Raw genomic sequence first — 19,262 nt, 5'->3', positions numbered from 1 at the left:
GGTTATCAGTCACAGTCAAATTTTTTCAACATAACTGTTGATTAATTAGACATACGTATTAAACATAATAATGAATAAACAGCAAAACAGAACAGAGTAACAGTTCGATTAGAAACAAATACAGACCTATAATAAAAATGTCACTTCTGCGCAGCATGTAAAAATGTATTATTTGCAATACTAAACCCAAAGTAATATAAGGAGGCAGTGCGGCTATGGAAAGGCATCCATTTGCTAAAATAAGTTTGCTGACGGTATGTACCTTAAACTTAGTTTTCTAAATAAAAATGATTAGTCTTAGTGTATATTTTTATATTTCATACTTATTCTACCATAACACTTCTCTTACAGCGTCTTGTACACTAGGTATTTGGGGTGTTAGGTTAAAAACAGTGTTGTGTACCAGCATGTTGTTGAACCAGATGTTTATGAAGCAGGGGTCAAAGGTCTGGCGGGAGAGCAGTGATATGTTCCTGTGAGTTACCTGGCTGGTAGCAGGCTGAACTATCCATTCTAATAAAATATCATTGTTTATTACTACAGTTTTGTGGCAGGTTGGCTGGGTGGTGTGAATTCACAGACCCGGAAGTAGACAGACACAGACAGCACTGGGGTATGAATGCACTGCTTGCATGTTTTAATGATAAATAAATAAAACAAAGGTTTGACAAAACAGAATACTGATACAAAAGCAAATGGCACGATGGCCAAAAAATCACAATAATACAAACTAAACAATACGTTTTAAGTAATAACACAACAAATACAAACTAAACAATACGTTTTAAATAATAACACAACTCTAACAGTGAAGGCAGGAGCAGCAGGTAGTCTCTGGCAGTGGAGGTGGGAGCAGCAGGTAGTCTCCCTCTGTCTCTGGAGACTGGTGCGGCTCTCCCTCGGTTGCTGGAGACTACCTGCTGCTCCTGCCTTCACTGTTAGAGGAAGATTACCCGCTGCTTTGTTGTGTCCAGCAGCAGCAGTTGTGCTGCCGGAAATTCTGGGGCAAGAGCCCAAGAGAAAGGAGCCACCAGCTTCCTTTCTTGGGTTCTGGACACACAGGCTTCGCTTCTTGGGCTGTGGGGGCTGTGGATGCTCTGGTTCCCCCCTCTTGGACTGTGGACACTCCGTCAACCCCCTCTTGGGATCTGGATGCTCCGCCTCCACTCTCTTGTGCTGTGGATGCTCGGGCTCCCCCCTCTTGGACTGTGGACGCTAGGGCTCCCCCCTTCTGGTTGCTGGATGCTCGGGCTCCCCCTTCTGGGCGCTGGATGCTCGGGTTCCCCTTTCTGGGCGTTGGATGCTTGGGCTTCCCCCTTCTGGGTGCTGGACGCTCGGGCTTCCCCTTCTGGGCGCTGGATGCTCGGGTTCCCCTTTCTGGGCGTTGGATGCTTGGGCTTCCCCCTTCTGGGTGCTGGACGCTCGGGCTTCCCCTTCTGGGCGTTGGATGCTCGGGCTCCCCCTTCTGGGTGCTGGACGCTCGGGCTTCCCCTTCTGGGCGCTGGAAACTCAGGCTCCCCTTCTGGGCGCTGGATGCTTGGGCTCCCCCTTTCTGGGCGTTGGATGCTTGGGCTTCCCCCTTCTGGGTGCTGGACGCTCGGGCTTCCCCTTCTGGGCGCTGGAAACTCAGGCTCCCCTTCTGGGTGCTGGAGACATTGGTACCTGGGCAGCTGTTCTCTTCAGGTCTGCCTCTAAGTAGCAGAGGACCACCTCTGCAATTTCCTTCAGCGGTCTTGGGCTGTGACCTTGCTGCCAGGCCTCCCATCGGTCCCCATTCCTTTGCCACAGGGCATTAATAGTTATTGGGATGGTCTGGTCCTCTAGTCCAGGATTTGCCATAATCCAGTTCCACAGTTGGCCTGACTAGCTCCACCTCCAATTTTTTTCCTTATTTTTTTCCCATTTCTCTTTTCATTTTTAGGCTTCCTGAGAGAAGCCAAGAAAAAAAAGCGGATCTGAGCAATACACATACACCCTGCACCACAGAGATAACACAGACATAAACAGACAAGATAGCTGCTTCCGCATCCAGAGCTCAAAGAATATCACAGACATTTGAAGAGCCTTTTGAGATGTTATAGGAATAAAATAATGACTTGGATCGCATTATTATGGAGTTTGATGATAAACTGAGTGATAAGGAGATGATTTATTATTATTTGTTTATTTAGCAGACGCCTTTATCCAAGGCGACTTACAGAGACTCGGGTGTGTGAACTATGCATCAGCTGCAGTGTCACTTACAACTACGTCTCACCTGAAAGACGGAGCACAAGGAGGTTAAGTGACTTGCTCAGGGTCACACAATGAGTCAGTGGCTGAAGTGGGATTTGAACCGGGGACCTCCTGGTTACAAGCCCTTTTCTTTAACCACTGGACCACACAGCCTCCTCGATACTAATACAGATTTATCAGTATGCACGACTATGAAAAGGTATGTGAAAAATACAGTGAACAAGTGGTGGGGTGGGGTGGGGTGAGGTGGGGCGGGGCTGGAGATGCAGTACTGAGTGTCCTGTTGATATGCAGTGCCTTTTAAACCTGTTTTACTGTGAAAAAAAATACTTTTAAACAGCGCGTGTAAAATAAATAGCGTGTGTGAAAATAAATTGGACCTGATGTGCCTGAGAGGTACTGAATAAATTGACTGCTAAGGGTTAAGCCTCCAACAAGGGACAATGTCCTTCATAGGCGGCCGAAGCCACCGAGCTCCGTTTAAAAATTGACCTGCCAGGAAATGAGCTCCTGGGGAGAGTGAATCAATCTTAATATGACAAGCGAAATGGCTGCCAAATAGACCTTATAATGTAGAGGGGGATTTCCCTCCATCAAATAGGTCCTGTAAAAATTGCAGTATAACTGCCATGAGACAGGTCGTGGGATCAAAACCCTTAGGCAGACACCACGTTTGAAAAACGCCCCACTTGTACACATACTGGGAACATGTAAATGCCACTCTGGCATTCTGTAAGGTGTCAATGACCCTATTTGATAACCCCAGACGGCTCAAATATTGCCATTCAGGGGCCATACCCAGAGCTGCAGGCTCGATGCGTCGGGATGCCACAATGCCCCCCTGCGCCTGACTGAGCAGGTCGTGGCATTTCAGCAAGCTCCATGGCTGGCATGTCTGATCTTTTTCAGACACAGCGGAAGCATCACGAGTGACAGAAAGGCATACAGAAGCTGCCTCAGCCACTGGTGTGCCAAGGCATCTATTGCCAGCGGGTCCCCGGCTCCTGTTATGGAGGACTAGAGGGGACAATGGGTTGATTCTTGGGAAGCAAAACGGTCCACCTGTACTCTCCCGAATCTTTGCCAAATGAGGCTCATCACTTCTGAGTGAAGCCTCCATTCTGAGGCACTGGGGACTGCCCTTGAAATGATGTCTGCTGCCCAATGCAGATGTACTGCTTGCAGTGAGAGGAGGTGATGGTGCGCCCAAAGCAACAGCTTGCGGGCTGCCCGATGGAGACTGCAGTCCCGTCTGGTGGTTTATGTAAGCCACCATGGTAGTGTTGTTCGAACGGACAAGCACGTGTCTCCTCAGAACCTGTAAAAAAATTCTGAAAGGCTAGAAACATTGCCTGCAGCTCCAAAATATTTATATGGAGACCCTGCCATGGGGGTTTCCATACTCATTGTGCTCCCCTTCCGTTACAGACTGCACCTCAGCCGAGGCTGGATGCATCCATGGTGATAACCTTCCTTCTGGTAATGCTGCCCAGCGCTACGCCTAAGCACAGATGAGCAGGCTGTGTCCACCAGGATAGTGCCTGCAGACAGTGCCGAGACACAGTTAACAGGTGGCCTGGGTTCAATGCGGGCTGAAAAACCCTGCTGTTGAACCAGGCTTGGAGAGAGCGCATGTGCAGAAGACCCAAAGGAAGAGTCTGGGAAGCTGCTGCCATCAAGCCCAGGAGCTGCTAAAATGTCACAACTATGAACTTTTCTTTGAGCCGGCTCCTGCTAAAGTCAGAGGGGGTTCTCACAACCCACCCTGTCAACCTCTAATCGACAGATACAGAGGTTCAAAGTCTTGACTGTGCAGCAGCTGTGCCTTCTCTGAGGCTGCTGGAACCTTGGCCACCAGCTTGGTGCAGGTCTACATACTGGAGGCGGCCATTTGGGAAGCAGGTGCACCAATTCCTTTGTAGACTCTCGCTCATGGTGAGAGTGCTGCAGCATATCATACACTGCAGGAGCAAAAGTGTGTCCTGGAGTAATGGGAGCATCCAGCAATGGTGCCTTGACCTCATCCGCTATATGTGCTTGGGACAGCCAGAGCTGCCTTCTTGTGGCTACTAACGCAGCAAGGTTCCTGCCCACTGCCTGCCCGTTGAACTTTGGTATATAGAGCAGGTTCTTATTCACCAACCGCAGCTCCTCGAGCTGCTGTGGTGTGGGTCTGTGGCTCTATGATAGAAACTTTAACAAACAGTTCTGGTAAGCTATCAAGATACTGTTGTAGTTGCCCAGTCGTGCAGCGAATCCACTGTCTGAGTAAGCCTTCTTGAGAATCGTCTCCGAAACCCTGCATTGTTTATTCGGGCAGGTAGCATCTTTGTTCAAAAGCGCTACCTTTGGAGCTTGTACCAGTGATGCAATAGCTGCATCTACTGGAGGAAAATTAGCCAAGCCAAGCTTTTCCACCTCATGCAAACTGTACAGCGTCCCCAAGGAACATGAAGCAGCAGGCGCTGTAGCCGGGTGACCCCAGGATGAGTGGACCTTGAAAAGAAAAATAAAGGTGTACTGGAGGAGACACTTGAGAGTGCTTCTGTTTGTCATCTACAGGCCATGGGACCTGTAAGACGTCAGTGGCCCTCTTAATCAGTGGCATAAGCTCTGCTGACAGTGACATATGCGCTACTGGTGTTGCTATCTGTGTCTCCCTCCTCAGAGGGGAACTCTTGATCGTCCTCCGAGACGGCGATAGACAGCAGATCTTCTTGCTGCCATTCTACGTGTGCTACTCCCTGTTGCTGTAAAGGCACAGAGGGAGCAAGTGGAGCAGTGCGCTCATGCAGTAGCTCAGCTAACACGTTGCCCTGTTGGGAGACCGCCTCCCAGAGCATATCCAGCAGCTCGGAGCTCTCTCATTTATGAAACCGGTGGTTTTCTTTCTCCCTAGGCACAGAGCCCTCAGGGGAGGATACAACCCTCTCTTTTTGACCTGAGGATGAAGGGGAGCTTTGTCAAGGTGGAATGGATGAAAATCATGCTACAGAGCTGTGAGACACTCGTTTCTCCAGCGTGCCCTTAGAAAAAGATGTACGGAACTCACAGGAGTTGTGGTTAACATGCTCCGGACCCAAACAGGCAGCACATCTGCCATGCCTCCCTCCATGGGGAGGGACGTCTTGCATATATCGCAAGAATGAAACCCTGGCATAATGTAACAACAGTGGTGTACAATTTAAACATAAACATACTATACGCTCAGCTGTAATTACTATAACAGTATAGCGTATAGTACTAATAACCAAAAAAGACTACTGAACAGTGCACTGTAATACGTCAACAGTGGCAAGTCACTCTGACCAGATCCACTGATACTAGACCAGGAATGGTACTGTTTAGCCTTGGTTACTTTTAAGTACCTGCACAGTGTACGCACTAGTACAGTACTGTGCAGAAAATTATTTGTACGGCACGGCACACATTGTACGGTGATATCACGGTGCGGTGCACAATGCATGGTACACACGGTACGGTGCAAACGGTATGGTGCAAGGCACGGTACATTACTGTTGCAGTAACCTTGTTCACTAAGAATGGTGGTAGATCAGTGACCTACAGTTACTGAAGAAGCAATATACAGGGATGACCACCTGTATAGCTACTGGCTTAACCAAACACAGCCATAAGACTAGAGGAAGCCTGCTGTCTAAGCCCTGACAGCCTTCGCAGTGGCACTGCGAGCAGAAACCAGAGCGGCAATGAAACACTGCGGGAAGGACTGCGAGCAATCAGACCCGAAGCAGAGCTGAGCCCAGCGACTATTAGTGAATCGGCAAAGTACTGGTGGGAACAGGAGCAGGTCTGGGACCTACAGTTACCACAGGAGTGATATAGGGATGCCCACATATGTTGGCTAACAAACAGTTCAAAAACCGAGGAAAGCCTACTGCTAGAGCCCTAACAGTCTTCACACTAATTCTGCAAGCAGATCTTAATGCGGCAACGAGACACTGTGGGGGAAACTGCAAGCAGCTTGACCCATGCGTGCGTCTTGGTCTAATGCGGGACAGCTGAGCCCGGCAGCCGCATTAGTATTTCTCTGGAAAAAACTGAAAATACACACAGAGAAAAACAATTTTCCTCACACAATACAGTAACCAAACAATTACCGTTATTTTAGATTTGGTTTTTATAACAAAAAAACGATTTTTTTATTTTGAAGCTTCAACCGAAGCTAGCAGCTTAAGTAGCCAACTTAAGGTGTTCGATCCCGCGGACGTGGCAGCTGAGCCGTTGGCTTGATGCGGGGCACAAGGCCGCTAAGGGACTTCATGAAAAACCATGTCTGAGTGCACAATACGTGAAAGTAGTAATTACTACAAGCATGTAAAATAATCACAATAAGTGTAAAACACAAGTGATAAAGTCAGATAGCGTGTCATTTATCTGTTTGTAGATCTCTCTCCTGCTTCAGGTCGGTGAAAAGAAAAATTATGACAATGTTGTGTCAGCAGTCTTATGCCCTCGGGGGCGGGTGTGTTGATACATCTATTCAGGTTATATGGTATTAAAGGTTAAATATCCATTAGGTAATGGTTACATTTCGTAGATAGGGAACTGCCAGATCTATAAAACTATTAAAAATTGATATTGACAAATCTATGATTAAGACTGGTATGAACATAAGAACATAAGAAAGTTTACAAATGAGAGGAGGCCATTCAGCCCATCTTGCTCGATTGGTTGTTAGTAGCTTATTTATCCCAGCATCTCATCAAGCAGCTTCTTGAAGGATCCCAGGGTGTCAGCTTCAACAAAATTACTGGGGAGTTGGTTCCAGACCCTCACAATTCTCTGTGTAAAAATGTGCCTCCTATTTTCTGTTCTGAATGCTCCTTTATCTAATCTCCATTTGTGACTCCTGGTCCTTGTTTCTTTTCTCAGGTCGAAGAAGTCCCCTGGGTCGACATTGATTTTGAATGTTTGAATCAGATCGCTGCGTAGTCTTCTTTGTTCAAGACTAAATAGATTCAATTCTTTTAGCCTGTCTGCATACGACATGCCTTTTAAACCCGGGATAATTCTGGTTGCTCTTCTTTGCACTCTTTCTACAGCAGCAGTATCCTTTTTGTAACGAGGTGACCAGAACTGAACACAATATTCTAGGTGAGGTCTTACTAATGCATTGTAGAGTTTTAACATTACTTCCCTTGATTCAACACTTCTCACAATATATCCAAGCATCTTGTTGGCCTTTTTTATAGCTTCCCTTTTTATAGCTTCCCCACATTGTCTAGATGAAGACATTTCTGAGTCAACATAAACTCCTAGGTCTTTTTCATAGTTCCCTTCTTCAATTTCACTATCTCCCATATGATATTTATAATGCATATTTTTATTGCCTGCATGTAGTACTTTACACTTTTCTCTATTAAATTTCATTTGCCATGTGTCTGTCCAATTCTGAATGCTGTCTAGATCATTTTGAATGACCTTTGCTGCTTCAACAGTGTTTGCCACTCCTCCTATTTTTGTGTCGTCTGCAAATTTAACGAGTTTGCTACCTGTTAACCACTCCCTAATCCATTTGCATGCATTTCCTTGAATCCCTACTGCGTTCAGTTTGAGAATTAATCTTTTATGCAGGACTTTGTCAAAAGCTTTCTGGAAATCTAAATAAACCATGTTGTATGCTTTGCAGTTATCCATTTTCAATGTTGCATCCTCAAAAAAGTCAAATAGGTTAGTTAGACACGATCTCCCTTTCCTAAAACCATGCTGACTGTCTCCCAGGATATTGTTACTATATAGGTAATTTTCCATTTTGGATCTTATTATAGTTTCCATAAGTTTACATATAATGGAAGTCAGGCTTATTGGTCTGTAGTTACCTGGTTCGGTTTTGTCTCCCTTTTTGTGGATCGGTTTTACGTTTGCTATTTTCCAGTCTGTCGGTACAACCCCTGTGTCAAGAGACTGTTGCATGAACTTGGTTAGCGGTTTGTAAATAACTTCTTTCATTTCTTTGAGTACTATTGGGGGAATCTGTTCAACAACATGATTTGGAAATTATGAGTGTCTTCTCTGACGGTATTTAAACACTTATGACAATAAATCCCACATACCAGGCTTATCCAGTGCCTTAGAAATGGACTCCCATATATTATCTTTCATCTCTTTATCTTTGTAATTGTGATGATCTTTGCCATAAAGCTCTGGGTATTTTTCAACAGTATTTTTTTCTGTCGTTTTGGATACTGCTTCACCCTGGTGGACCGTGCTGTTGAAGCTGTTGTCTGATTGGTCAATTCCCTAGTTGCCGCACAAAGAAATCACAAAAAATAGAATTAAATCCTATTGATTTTGTGTTGCTGCAACGTCGCCTGTCGTGCCGAGTAGGTTCTATTCATTTTGTCGCATCGTGTCTGGTGTGTAGCGGCCTTTAGGGAAGAAAAAGCGCCTGGGGCTGTTTCTCACAGTTGTAATTTTTGGCATTTGGCATACAGTATTTTTTGTATATCAACCATCTACTGATTTAAAATGTCACATTTTTGAAAGTATAAAGTCAGCCAGATATTCAAATGTATTTACAAGACCAGTGCCATGTCGTAACCAAAAAATAATCATGTATGTGGTCAATCCTGACAATTTACAACACAAATCAAAACCAGGTTTGTATCCGATGCTGTATCTATCCACAAAATTTGCATTGCCTCCACAGACAGATACAGGGCATTATCTTTATCATGCTTTTTCAACTGTTAACCAAGAAGCTGGCTGATGATCCGCAATACACCTGTGCACTGAGTTGGAAAGGTAGGATCTTACTTTCTCACCTATTTCAGCCATGTTAAAGTAAATAAAGAAATAACAAGTATACATATGAACCGTGAACCACAAGTTATCCATCATTCAGGAACCATTTGGTGGACTACAGGTAACGATGTAAAGCTTTTGGTCGAGTATCACCATAAAAAATATCATGTAACAATGAACTGTTACACCCGTTAGAAACATTAGACAGTTTCTTCTGACGTAGAGACAGCTCAAGTGCCAGCTTCACCTGATGAAACTGCAGGGACAACTGTCCCAGACACAGACAGCCACCTTCTCAATTTACAAAATAGTTTAGATTTATACTGTTTATATGTTGTATTCAGCATATTAAAGTCATTGCACTGAGTTGGAAAGGCAGGATCTTACTTTTTCACCTATTTCTAATGGGTGAATTTGCGTGTGCTGCAACAAGTAATGGGACAGATGAATAAATGCTGAGTATTGTTTAATGTTGTATACATGTCATCATTTCAGAAACATATCTTTTAGTGGTAAAATAATAAAGAAATGTCCCATTTCCATAAATTGGCAATGAATCACTTGTTCTGATTTTATTCCAGTTCCAAGTTGAGAGATGTATATTCATTTGTGTTTGGATATTGTATGCCTTGGTACTTTGAAACCATATTTAACAAGGCATGTTTTTAATAAATTAACACATTTTGAATGGGACTGTTAGTTTCTTAACATAAGCTTTGTGATTTACTGTACATTTGCTATGCTTTTACAATGTCAACGTGTAGTACAGTATGAATACAATACTTTATTGTACTAAAAATTAATTGAAGTAATACCAGGTAGTTCCCTAAATCTTCATAACATGGTCAGCAGTCATCACTAAGTGTTTTCTTTCTGTTTTGTTCCAGTCCCAACCCTTGTGATGGCAGCTTTTTGCTCTGCTGGCGCCTGCCTTTTTGTGATCTTTTTCCACACGGAATACAAAAGACTCAAAGAAGAAGCACTGGCAACCAACAGCCAGGCCATTGAACAGAATAATGGAATAGATAATGAAGCAGAGCCAGAGTTACTGCAGGCATAGGATCTCAATTCACTTGGTTTTATTGAAAACCCTTTTGTGTAGGTTATTTTATTTATACAGTTTTGTAAATTTTTTATTGTCTTAGCTCAAGGCAAAAAATGGTACTTCATCAGCACACTGAAATATGTCAAGGTTATTCAGTGCTCACATTTCCTATAATGAGTATAGTATGATTACAAGCACGCTCTACCAAGGATAGGCAAACTGGGCTCTTCTAATTCATTCCATTGCTAGACTGTTCAAACACATACTTACATTTTTTAATTGCCCCTGCTGACTTGGACTGGACTGGGAAAGTTAAGGTCACCTACCCTGCTTGCATTCCAGAGAAGCAGTGTCCTCATTGGGTGTTTTACTCTCTGCAACACAACTGTTGTAAAGTCTTTTTTAACACTTGTTTAATCCTACTGTGAAACGTTGATATTTCTTACCATAGGTACAACCACGGCTAAAATGGTGGTGGTGGTGGTGGGGGGGGGGGGGGGGGATTCATTTTTGTGTGTTGAAAATATGTATGACCATTTTTCATAGGACTGTGGGGTCTACCAGTGTACACTAGCAGTAAATGAATGCATGTAAATGAATGTCCTCAATAAAACACTTACATTATAAGATTTGCATCAAGACTGCTGCTTATCTTTCTTGATGAACATGGAGAATGGCTAAATTATTCAGTTTGTCTTGCATCAGGGTGTTGCAGTATTTAAAAATTATTAAACAGTTTTGGCAGATGTGACAGCAGTGTTTCGGTATAGTCAAAAACATTATTTTTATACTTGTAGCATTTGCAATATAGAAACAAAACAACTGAAGTCAACAGTTAAATTCCCAGTTATATTTTCTCAAACATTTAAATACATATTTTTTTAATTGACAGATTCTTGTTATACATAACATGTACACAACTACATAAACCCAGAATTTATTGTTACACATTCAGTGCATGTTTTACAGTTAAAAGAGAAACAAAACATTAAACCAAATAACATTTCTGCCAAAATATACAAATCTGTTCTGAGGATGAGCTTGAATTGGTCAGTATCTGTGAAACAAAGCTGTGGTCTGTTGGAAAAGTGTTGGTTTTACAGAAACAACAAAACACAGATATACATTAGCTCTGAACTTGAGGCACATAAGCTTACACTGGTCAAAACCTGAAAACGACACATTAGTTATATGAGCAAGACCCTGTTTCAGAGACAATTACAATATACAGATATAAATATATAATTATTATATGCACATATGAGGCACTAAGTGGAATAACAGACCACTAACGTCACAATAATGCACACTAAGCAGAGGCCGCCTCCAGGATCGAGATTCCCCCATGAAACACAAAAGCTACACAACATTTACTAAGTGTGATTCAGTACCTTAAGGTGTCTACACAAATACCATCACAACTGTACAATACAGAAAGCAAGCAAGCAGAGTAGGGAAGGCTTATGGATACAGTGTGTTCTGAGGCTCAAGCTTGTCAAACCACTGACACTTGATGCTATGATGCTGAAAATATTTAGGGAGCTTTTCTTTCAAGTGCACCCCCTTTTCTAATGTCTGCAGTCTTTGGGGTGTAGAAACCTTTGGGTAGGAGGCATTTGCACTCAGAGGGCAATGAGAAATGAGGCACACCAACAAATATACAGCGTTTTTAAACAAACTGTCCTGGCACATAATATCATTCACAAGGTAAAACCAGAAACAACTATATCCGATTTGCTTTTCCCGACGAGCAAAAAAAAAAAAAAAAACCTTGGAAATACTGTACTTTTTAAATGTAAGCTGAAGTAAGGTGTGGGTACTGTAGCTCCACTATTATATGTTAAGCACAAACCAAGAAGAAACAAGACTGGTCTTATCCTGGGCAAAGGATGTCCCAAATGATATATCTCTCTAAAGCTTTCAGGCAAGGTCACTACTATAACATGCACAGAAAGCTGAACATTCACATATATGGCCTGATAAACCAGGGGTGTCACATGCTTAATTTTTAAGTAATCTTTAGTTTTGGGGAACACATTAAAAGTAATTTCAAGGTTTATTGTTATGTGTACTTAAGGCTCAACTCACAGCAGTCCTTTATATTCTATACTTTATTTGGTACATACATGCTTGATGCAAAAAGGGCACTATTGGTTAGGGTTGGAGGGATGGCATGTTTTTTTTAACAGTTAAACTATAAAACTAACAGTAGATTGTGCTTAATGTTAGAGGCAGTTTTTTTTTTTTGTACAAATGATATTCTTGAAACGAGGAGTGCCTGTGAAAAGTAATGGGGTTAACTTTTTTACCAATATCTTTTATAAAATCATAAATTATATTATAAAATAGTTACAAAAATTGGTCAGGCTCTCATTTAATTCCAAACCAGGAAAATCAGTTTTATATCCGTACACCACAAGCCATTTTACAAGTGCAATAACACACCTGAAAAGGTGCGTTGCTCTGAACCCGCTTGAAGGGTTGTTGAAGGCAGTACAGTAAAACCTGTGTTATTGTTTACAAGTTTCATGCATTTTATTTCAGTATTTCATCTGTAATTCTAAAGTGTATTTTTTTGTTATTATTGTATTCTATTTGCAGTGCACAAAAGGGGCACCTACATATTCATTAGGTTCATGAGTGCTGTTCCAAAGGGCCCTACATTTTAATTTTTAGTTACATTTGAAAACAACATTTATAAAGCTGCAAACTGTTAGGTAGAAGCCACATCTGTTCTGGAGATTGATTTCAAATACAGCAAAGGGGAAATGAAATAGAGCAGCACCTACAGTAATGTGAAGGTGTTGTGCTCTGGTATGAGGCACTATACAGTACAACATTGTGTGTAGTTCAAATAAAAGCCTTTTTTGCACTGTGCTTCCTTATGAATTGTCCATTGGGATTTTACTGTAAACACTTTACTGGAACTAGGGTTTTAATCAATCATTTAACATTCTTGTTTTTTCAAATGACTGAAACCCTGATTATACAGGTATTGAGTAATTTGTACATCAGCTTTGTAAAAGAAAGAAAACACCTGGAGTTAATGGTGGCCATTACAGAACAAGTTGACCATTTTAAGCCATACCTAGTCTGAAAATACTGGTATTTTGTACTGAAGGCATGGACAATAAAAGAAAGATTTATAAAATAATGAGAGATGGCTGAAATGACCTACAGTAATCCCTTTGGCCTTAGATGTCCTCTGTCCTTTTGTTGAAGTCTCCACAATCAGTAATAACAATCAATTTTTTTTCTCAAACCAATGGGGTTGAAAGACTCCGCTAGTGTTCAGTTTACTCCTTCGGAAAGTGTTAGGCTGTCCGTTCTCGACTCTTTCAGACTCCCTGATTGCTTCTTCTGCTTCACCTTGGACTTCCTCAGCATGTGAACCTTGTCAGTGAAATACAACAGCAAAGGAGAAAAAACTAGGTCAGCATTTACATTTGAGAAAGAGCTTAGGTTTAATAAACTAACTATGAACACATACATTTTACCGCATTGTTTTAACCTCTGGCTATATCAAATTATACAGCTATTTCTTTACACATCCATTTTACTTCATGTTTACAAACCATTCTATCAGAAATGCCATTTTCTTGATAACACGATGTCCCCAGGCATGGTTTTGCTTTTAACCCCCCACCACATTTTCTAGTTTAGTATAATTTATACTATTTGAATTCTGTTATGTAGCATAATTTTTGTATTTCCAGTATTTTTTTTTACATTTTTGTTTTTACTAGCTCTTCAAGGCACCTGTGAAGTAGCGCTAGCTGGAAAGCAGAAACTGTTTATCAAAATCTCAATATCTCTCAAAAAACATCTTGTCTTTCTATACACCTCTGTGAATTCCACTGGGCTAAATTTCAACACTCTGATTCTGATAAGGCTGACACTTTTGAAGTGGCAGTTTAAACAATGAGCAGGGCTTCGGGAAGAAAATAATACTGTGTAACCGAGCTGCAACTCAGTCGGGTTCGCTGCCCCTTTAAAACACCGACCCAGTACACAGAAATGGAGTTTAAAGCGCTGACGCGCTATTTTTAATAATCACACAAAAACAAAACTAAACAAAACAAACACCTAGCTCTATACGAGCACTAACTAGACACACGGAACCTAAACTAAATGGCAGGACGACTAAGCCGTTTACCTGCTACACAACTCCAACAAAACCACACAGGTTTACACTGTACACACTTACGACTGCTTGGAAGCAGAGCACCTTTTCTGCCTCTGTCTCCTCAGCAGCCCTGAGCAAACTGACTGCCCTCTTTAAATACCCTGCACCTGGTTCTTATTTAACAATAATTACCAGGTGCAGGGGATAATTAATAATAAAACAATTAACAAATTAAATTAAACAGTAAAAGCAAAACAATTCAATTAAAACAAATGTGCATTCACACATGTTTTTTTCATGCAGGGAGGATTAACCCCCTCCCTGCTGTGTTACAACTGATATTAAATAAAAATAAAGATGTTTCCTTTTAATTGGATATTAAACAAATTTACTACAATACTAAGTAGTACACAACATATGTTTGTAAGGGAAAAATAAATATACATAAGGAGAAGTTATTTGCACACACCTGCTTCTGTGGGTGAATAGAGAGCATTCGGAAAGCCTCATGCGTAATTAACCTAAAGCACGACATTAAGCACACCCCAACTGCTGGATAAGTTGAACTTGTATCAGACAGTCTTAAAATCTACAGGTAACTTACACAGCAAACAAAATAAACTCAAATAATGAATAATGCTAATCTAAATGGGAGGTATGAGAATTGCACTCAATATATATTTCTAGAAACGTTGAGGTTTTCCACACAATTTTAATGCGTAAGATAAATATAGTTTTGCTATTAAAATACTGTACTGGTATAAGAAAAGGGTGATTTTAAAAAGTTCTTTCAGCTTCCGTCCACTTTAAAGATGCAGATGTAGCTTCCACCTCAAACCATAGTGTAAAGACAATAATGCAAACACCACCAAGCTCCAGACAGCGAGTTCCAAACTTTAAGCGTGTTCCTGTTGTTTACAGGTAAGAAATCAACTTTATTAGGAATATACTGTGTTATTGTTTCATTATTAAGTTTCAAAATGTTTAGTAAAACATGGCCTAAAGTTTTTGGAACACATTGAAAAAACCTTCAGTAATGAAATACAAATAGAGATGTGAGAGTCTGTGCGATGTATTTAAACACCCAAGATAATGTTAAATAGGCAATATATCGTTTTTATTGATGTCTATATTTATTTGCACAAGGTTACACTGTTTTGGTATATGTATATTTATATATATATAAAAAAAGAAGCACAAAAGTAATTTTGCTGTACCGTTTTAAGTTTACTATTTCAGTTTAATATAAAAAATGTAATTGCATGTAGACAGTTAGAAACCTCAGGTGTCAGGTTTAGACTCCTACAGAAAATAGTGAGTGGACTCTATAGGTTACGCAATGGTGTGCATTTTCCTACGCGCAAGGCGTATTGGGACCTATCAGGCCTCCCATGGGGTCCATGGGTCCCCCCCATTTACAGTGCCAGTGTAGTTAATTTTACATCTGAAAAGATGAAGATGTTAATTGTGGAGCCTGGGTCCATGAAAAATCATACTGTTAGTTGGATAGGAAAACATTTATTTGCATGTAAATAATTATATTATGTGAAGATTGGAACTAAGTTTTAGGCTACCAATAATCAGTATAATGAATTAATAGTAGAAGATGCTAAACATGCTGTCACTGTTGAGATTTTCTATGGAAGGTTCCCAGCCCAGAATCAAGAAAAGGAGACTGTCACCCTCTAAATTAGGAGGACTATCCTTGCCTGTATTTGGCTGCAAGGCTAGATTCTGACCAATACTGGATTTTCCAAAATGTTAATCCGGATGTACCCACATGAAACCATTTGGAAAAAAATCTGACTATTCACATCTCCTAATTGGTCCCAAAGAAAATTCTTTAAACAATTAAAAAACAGTTATTACATACATTAAATGTCTGGTATAATGTTAAATTTTTTTAGGAATAGGCAATTTAAAACTGGAGAACAAAGATATATCGTCCACAGAAATTGCCCCAATTGTTTCTTCTACCTTGTATCAAAAACACAAGCTAAATTAGAAGAAAAAATTGTATCAACTACATTTTTTTCACATAAAAAATGTGTTTGTTACATATAAATAAAATACATTTAAAGTTTGCAATTTAAACCCTGTATGGGAATCGAACCCAAGACATGCTTCCAATGCAGACGCCCTCGCTTTCACGCCACAAAGTTTGTACTTCCATTTCACAACATTTGCAAGTAGTGTAGCAGTTTCCTCATCAGATCAACATACAATGTTCTCCCATCACCACAGAACCTAAACCTCTGGGTGGGTGAGGATCCCTCATGTCCTTTGAGTTCATCACATGCAACATTAAGGCACATTTTGACAGGATGTAAGGTGGGTCTTAGCTAAGGACGGTTTACTTGGCGCCATGACCAGGTGCTGCGATGTTTGGCCTTAGCATTGGAAGACAAGCGTAACATGACCAATAAGTTGCCACCAGTTCCATCAAAGCATTACACACAAAAGACAATATTCCTCTGTCCAGGAGAGCAACCACCAAGAAAAGGTGTTAAAAACAAGCCTCGCTCAGGACAACTGGAAGCTGCTAGAGACTGGAAAATGCTGGCAGATGTTGGTCAACGGCTTAATTTTCCACCTGAGACTGCCACCACTAACCTTCGACCAGAGATTGTCTTGTGGTCTTGATCAGCACGCCTTGTTCATCTGGTAGAGTTAACAGTGCCATGGGAGGATGCTGTGGATGAGGCGTATGAGAGGAAGAAACTTCGGTATGCTCAAATAGCTGCTGAAGCGGAACAGTGTGGATGGAGAGTCTGGGTTTACCCAGTGGAGGTGGGTTGTCGAGGATTTGTGGCACACTCTACAACCCGGTTTCTCAGAGATGTCGGGTTCAGTGGTCAAGAGTTGCGTCGCACAGTGAAGAACTTATCTGAAGCAGCAGAAAGGAGCAGCAACTGGCTGTGGTTGAGACGGAAAGATTCGGGCTGGGGATCTCAAGCACAATAGAAAGAAAGCAACGCTGATGTACAGGTAAGTAAACTGGGCTGGGCTGAGTTGAGTAGAGGATGGAGGGGGGGTGATGCTGAAACACCAGAATCACTGTCGAACCCTGAGGTGTCGTGGGCTAGTCGACGAAACACAGAGGGTGGAAGGTGCCCACTTGAAGACCCCAGAGATGTAACCTACTTAGCTCAATCCAGACAGTTGTCATGCTGATGCACCCCGGAGACCGCACTGTGGTTGATCCCCGGAGCCAACATTGCAGCCATTGTGTGTGCTGATGCGCTGGGGAGGCAAAATAAGCTGATCCCTGGAGCCAGCATTACACTTCAGCCATCAACACCAGGCAGAAGGATGTCTACATCATCAGATGGAAAGAAACGCAAATGGATTGTATTGAAAGCTTTCATCTGGTTTTGCAAACTATCATAATAAGCTTGATCTGTTCATTTAGTATATTGTAAAGTGTTCATGTTTAGGAAGTAGTACTCAGGGAGACAGTGTTGAATTCTCAAAATGTTTGTTTTATTTGAAACTACAGAGAATTCCTGTCAGGGACCAGAATTCACAGCACCAAAATAATAACAGCCAGGGTGGAGTACTTCTCTGAAATCATAACTATATGGGACACGGTAAACCCAATGTTCTCTTTAAGACCATTGACAAAATCCTACATCCAGCCACCGACAGATCCATCTCCTGTTCATCCTCCTCTCTTACCTGTCATGATTTCTCCTCTTTCTTTCGGAACAAAATCGACAACATCTATTCTACGCTCTCCCGCGACAAACCCAATCTACTACTTTACCACCTTGACTCTCCTTCGGTTGCCCCTCCTGCCCTCTCCTCCTTCTCTCCTCTCTCCATTGCTGACGTTTCCGGCTTACTGTTGAAATCAACTACTGCCACATGCCCCCTGGACCCCTGGCCGACTAACCTTGTCCGCCTCTGTGCTTCTGATCTTGCTCCCTCCATTATGCACACTCTTAACCTGTCCCTGGACTCTGGCTCGGTTCCTGCTGCCTTTAACCCTTTGTGGTCCTATGTCGGACCAGGTCCGACATCATCAAAAAGACGTAAAGCACAGGCCTCTAGTCGTTTTTTCTCCAGAAAAAGCAGAGAAAACCATTCAATGGCCAAAAAAAAAAAAAGTGTGGGGGTGGGGTGGGTGGGGGCTTCGGATCTGAGCAATACACTTAGGCCCTGCACTATGAAGAGGTATGTGAAAAATACAGCGACCAAAGGGGTGGGGTGGGGCTGGAGATGCAGTACTGAGTGTCCTGTTGATATGCAGTGCCTTTTAAACCTGTTTTTACTGTGAAAAAAAATACTTTTAAACAGCGCGTCTAAAATAAACAGCCCATGTGAAAATGAATTGGACCTGACGCGCCTGAGATGCGCTGAATAAATGGACCGCTAAAAACTTGCCAGAGTTACGCTGGTAAAAAAAACCCTCCCTCGACCTGGCTGTCTTATCTAATTTCTATCCCATCTCCAATCTCCCTTTTTTCTCCAAAATTCTTGAAGGGCTGTAGCCAGTCAGCTGATGAAACATCTCACGGATAACAATCTGCTTGAATCTCTACAGTCTGGCTTCCGGTCGCATCACAGTACTGAAACTGCTCTGCACCGGACTGTGAATGATCTGCTTAATGCTGATGACACCATAGATCATGGCATTCATGGCAAGTATGCTGGAATCTCTGGAGCCTGTCTCTCCTGGATGTCCTCTTACCTATCCGGACGCATGCACTTTTCTATGCTGGATGTAGTGGTCTTGCAAACCCAGTTACTTGTGGTGTCCCCCAAGGATCTGTTCTTGGGCCCCTTCTCTTCAATATCTACATGCTCCCCTTCACCTCATCCGCCAACACAGCCTCATGTTTCACTCGTATGCTGACGACACCCAGCTCTACTTAAAACTCGACCCTGGAAGCCCCTCTGCCGTGGCCTGGCTCTCGGTTTGCATTCAAGACATTGAGGCCTGGATGCCTGCCATTTTTCTTCAGCTGGAACACTAGCAAATCTGAACTCCTTCTAGTAGGATCTAAAACTCAACTTAAGAATCTAAATACAGCTGCCGTGAACCTCGGAAACTGTCTGCTGCTGCCTTCCCCCTCAGTACGAAGCCTT

The 19,262-nt window shown here is 42.1% G+C and overlaps 2 protein-coding genes across 3 annotated transcripts in view; one reads left to right on the top strand and one right to left on the bottom strand.

Annotated features, from left to right (window-relative positions):
* LOC131699525 (solute carrier family 49 member A3-like) overlaps positions 1-10,382 on the top strand; it is a 33,905-nt gene extending 23,523 nt beyond the window's left edge. For both annotated transcript variants that reach the window (XM_058996607.1, XM_058996614.1), the window contains 2 exons: positions 8,906-9,000; positions 9,888-10,382. In XM_058996607.1, the coding sequence (XP_058852590.1) occupies positions 8,906-9,000; positions 9,888-10,060 (268 nt within the window). In that variant the 3' untranslated portion in view covers positions 10,061-10,382. The remainder of the gene's footprint in view (positions 1-8,905; positions 9,001-9,887) is intronic.
* Positions 10,383-10,880: 498 nt separating this feature from the next.
* The window catches only part of LOC117409550 (diacylglycerol kinase theta-like), a 146,279-nt gene continuing 137,897 nt past the window's right edge, over positions 10,881-19,262 (bottom strand). The window contains exon 23 of the mRNA XM_034015784.3: positions 10,881-13,438. Coding sequence (XP_033871675.3) covers positions 13,337-13,438 — 102 coding nt within the window. The 3' untranslated portion in view covers positions 10,881-13,336. The remainder of the gene's footprint in view (positions 13,439-19,262) is intronic.

Source organism: Acipenser ruthenus, chromosome 2, assembly GCF_902713425.1.
Source record: "Acipenser ruthenus chromosome 2, fAciRut3.2 maternal haplotype, whole genome shotgun sequence".
NCBI classification, from domain to species: Eukaryota; Metazoa; Chordata; class Actinopteri; order Acipenseriformes; family Acipenseridae; genus Acipenser; species Acipenser ruthenus.
Note: the sequence above shows the minus strand (reverse complement) of the source record. Positions and strands in the feature narration are given on the sequence as shown.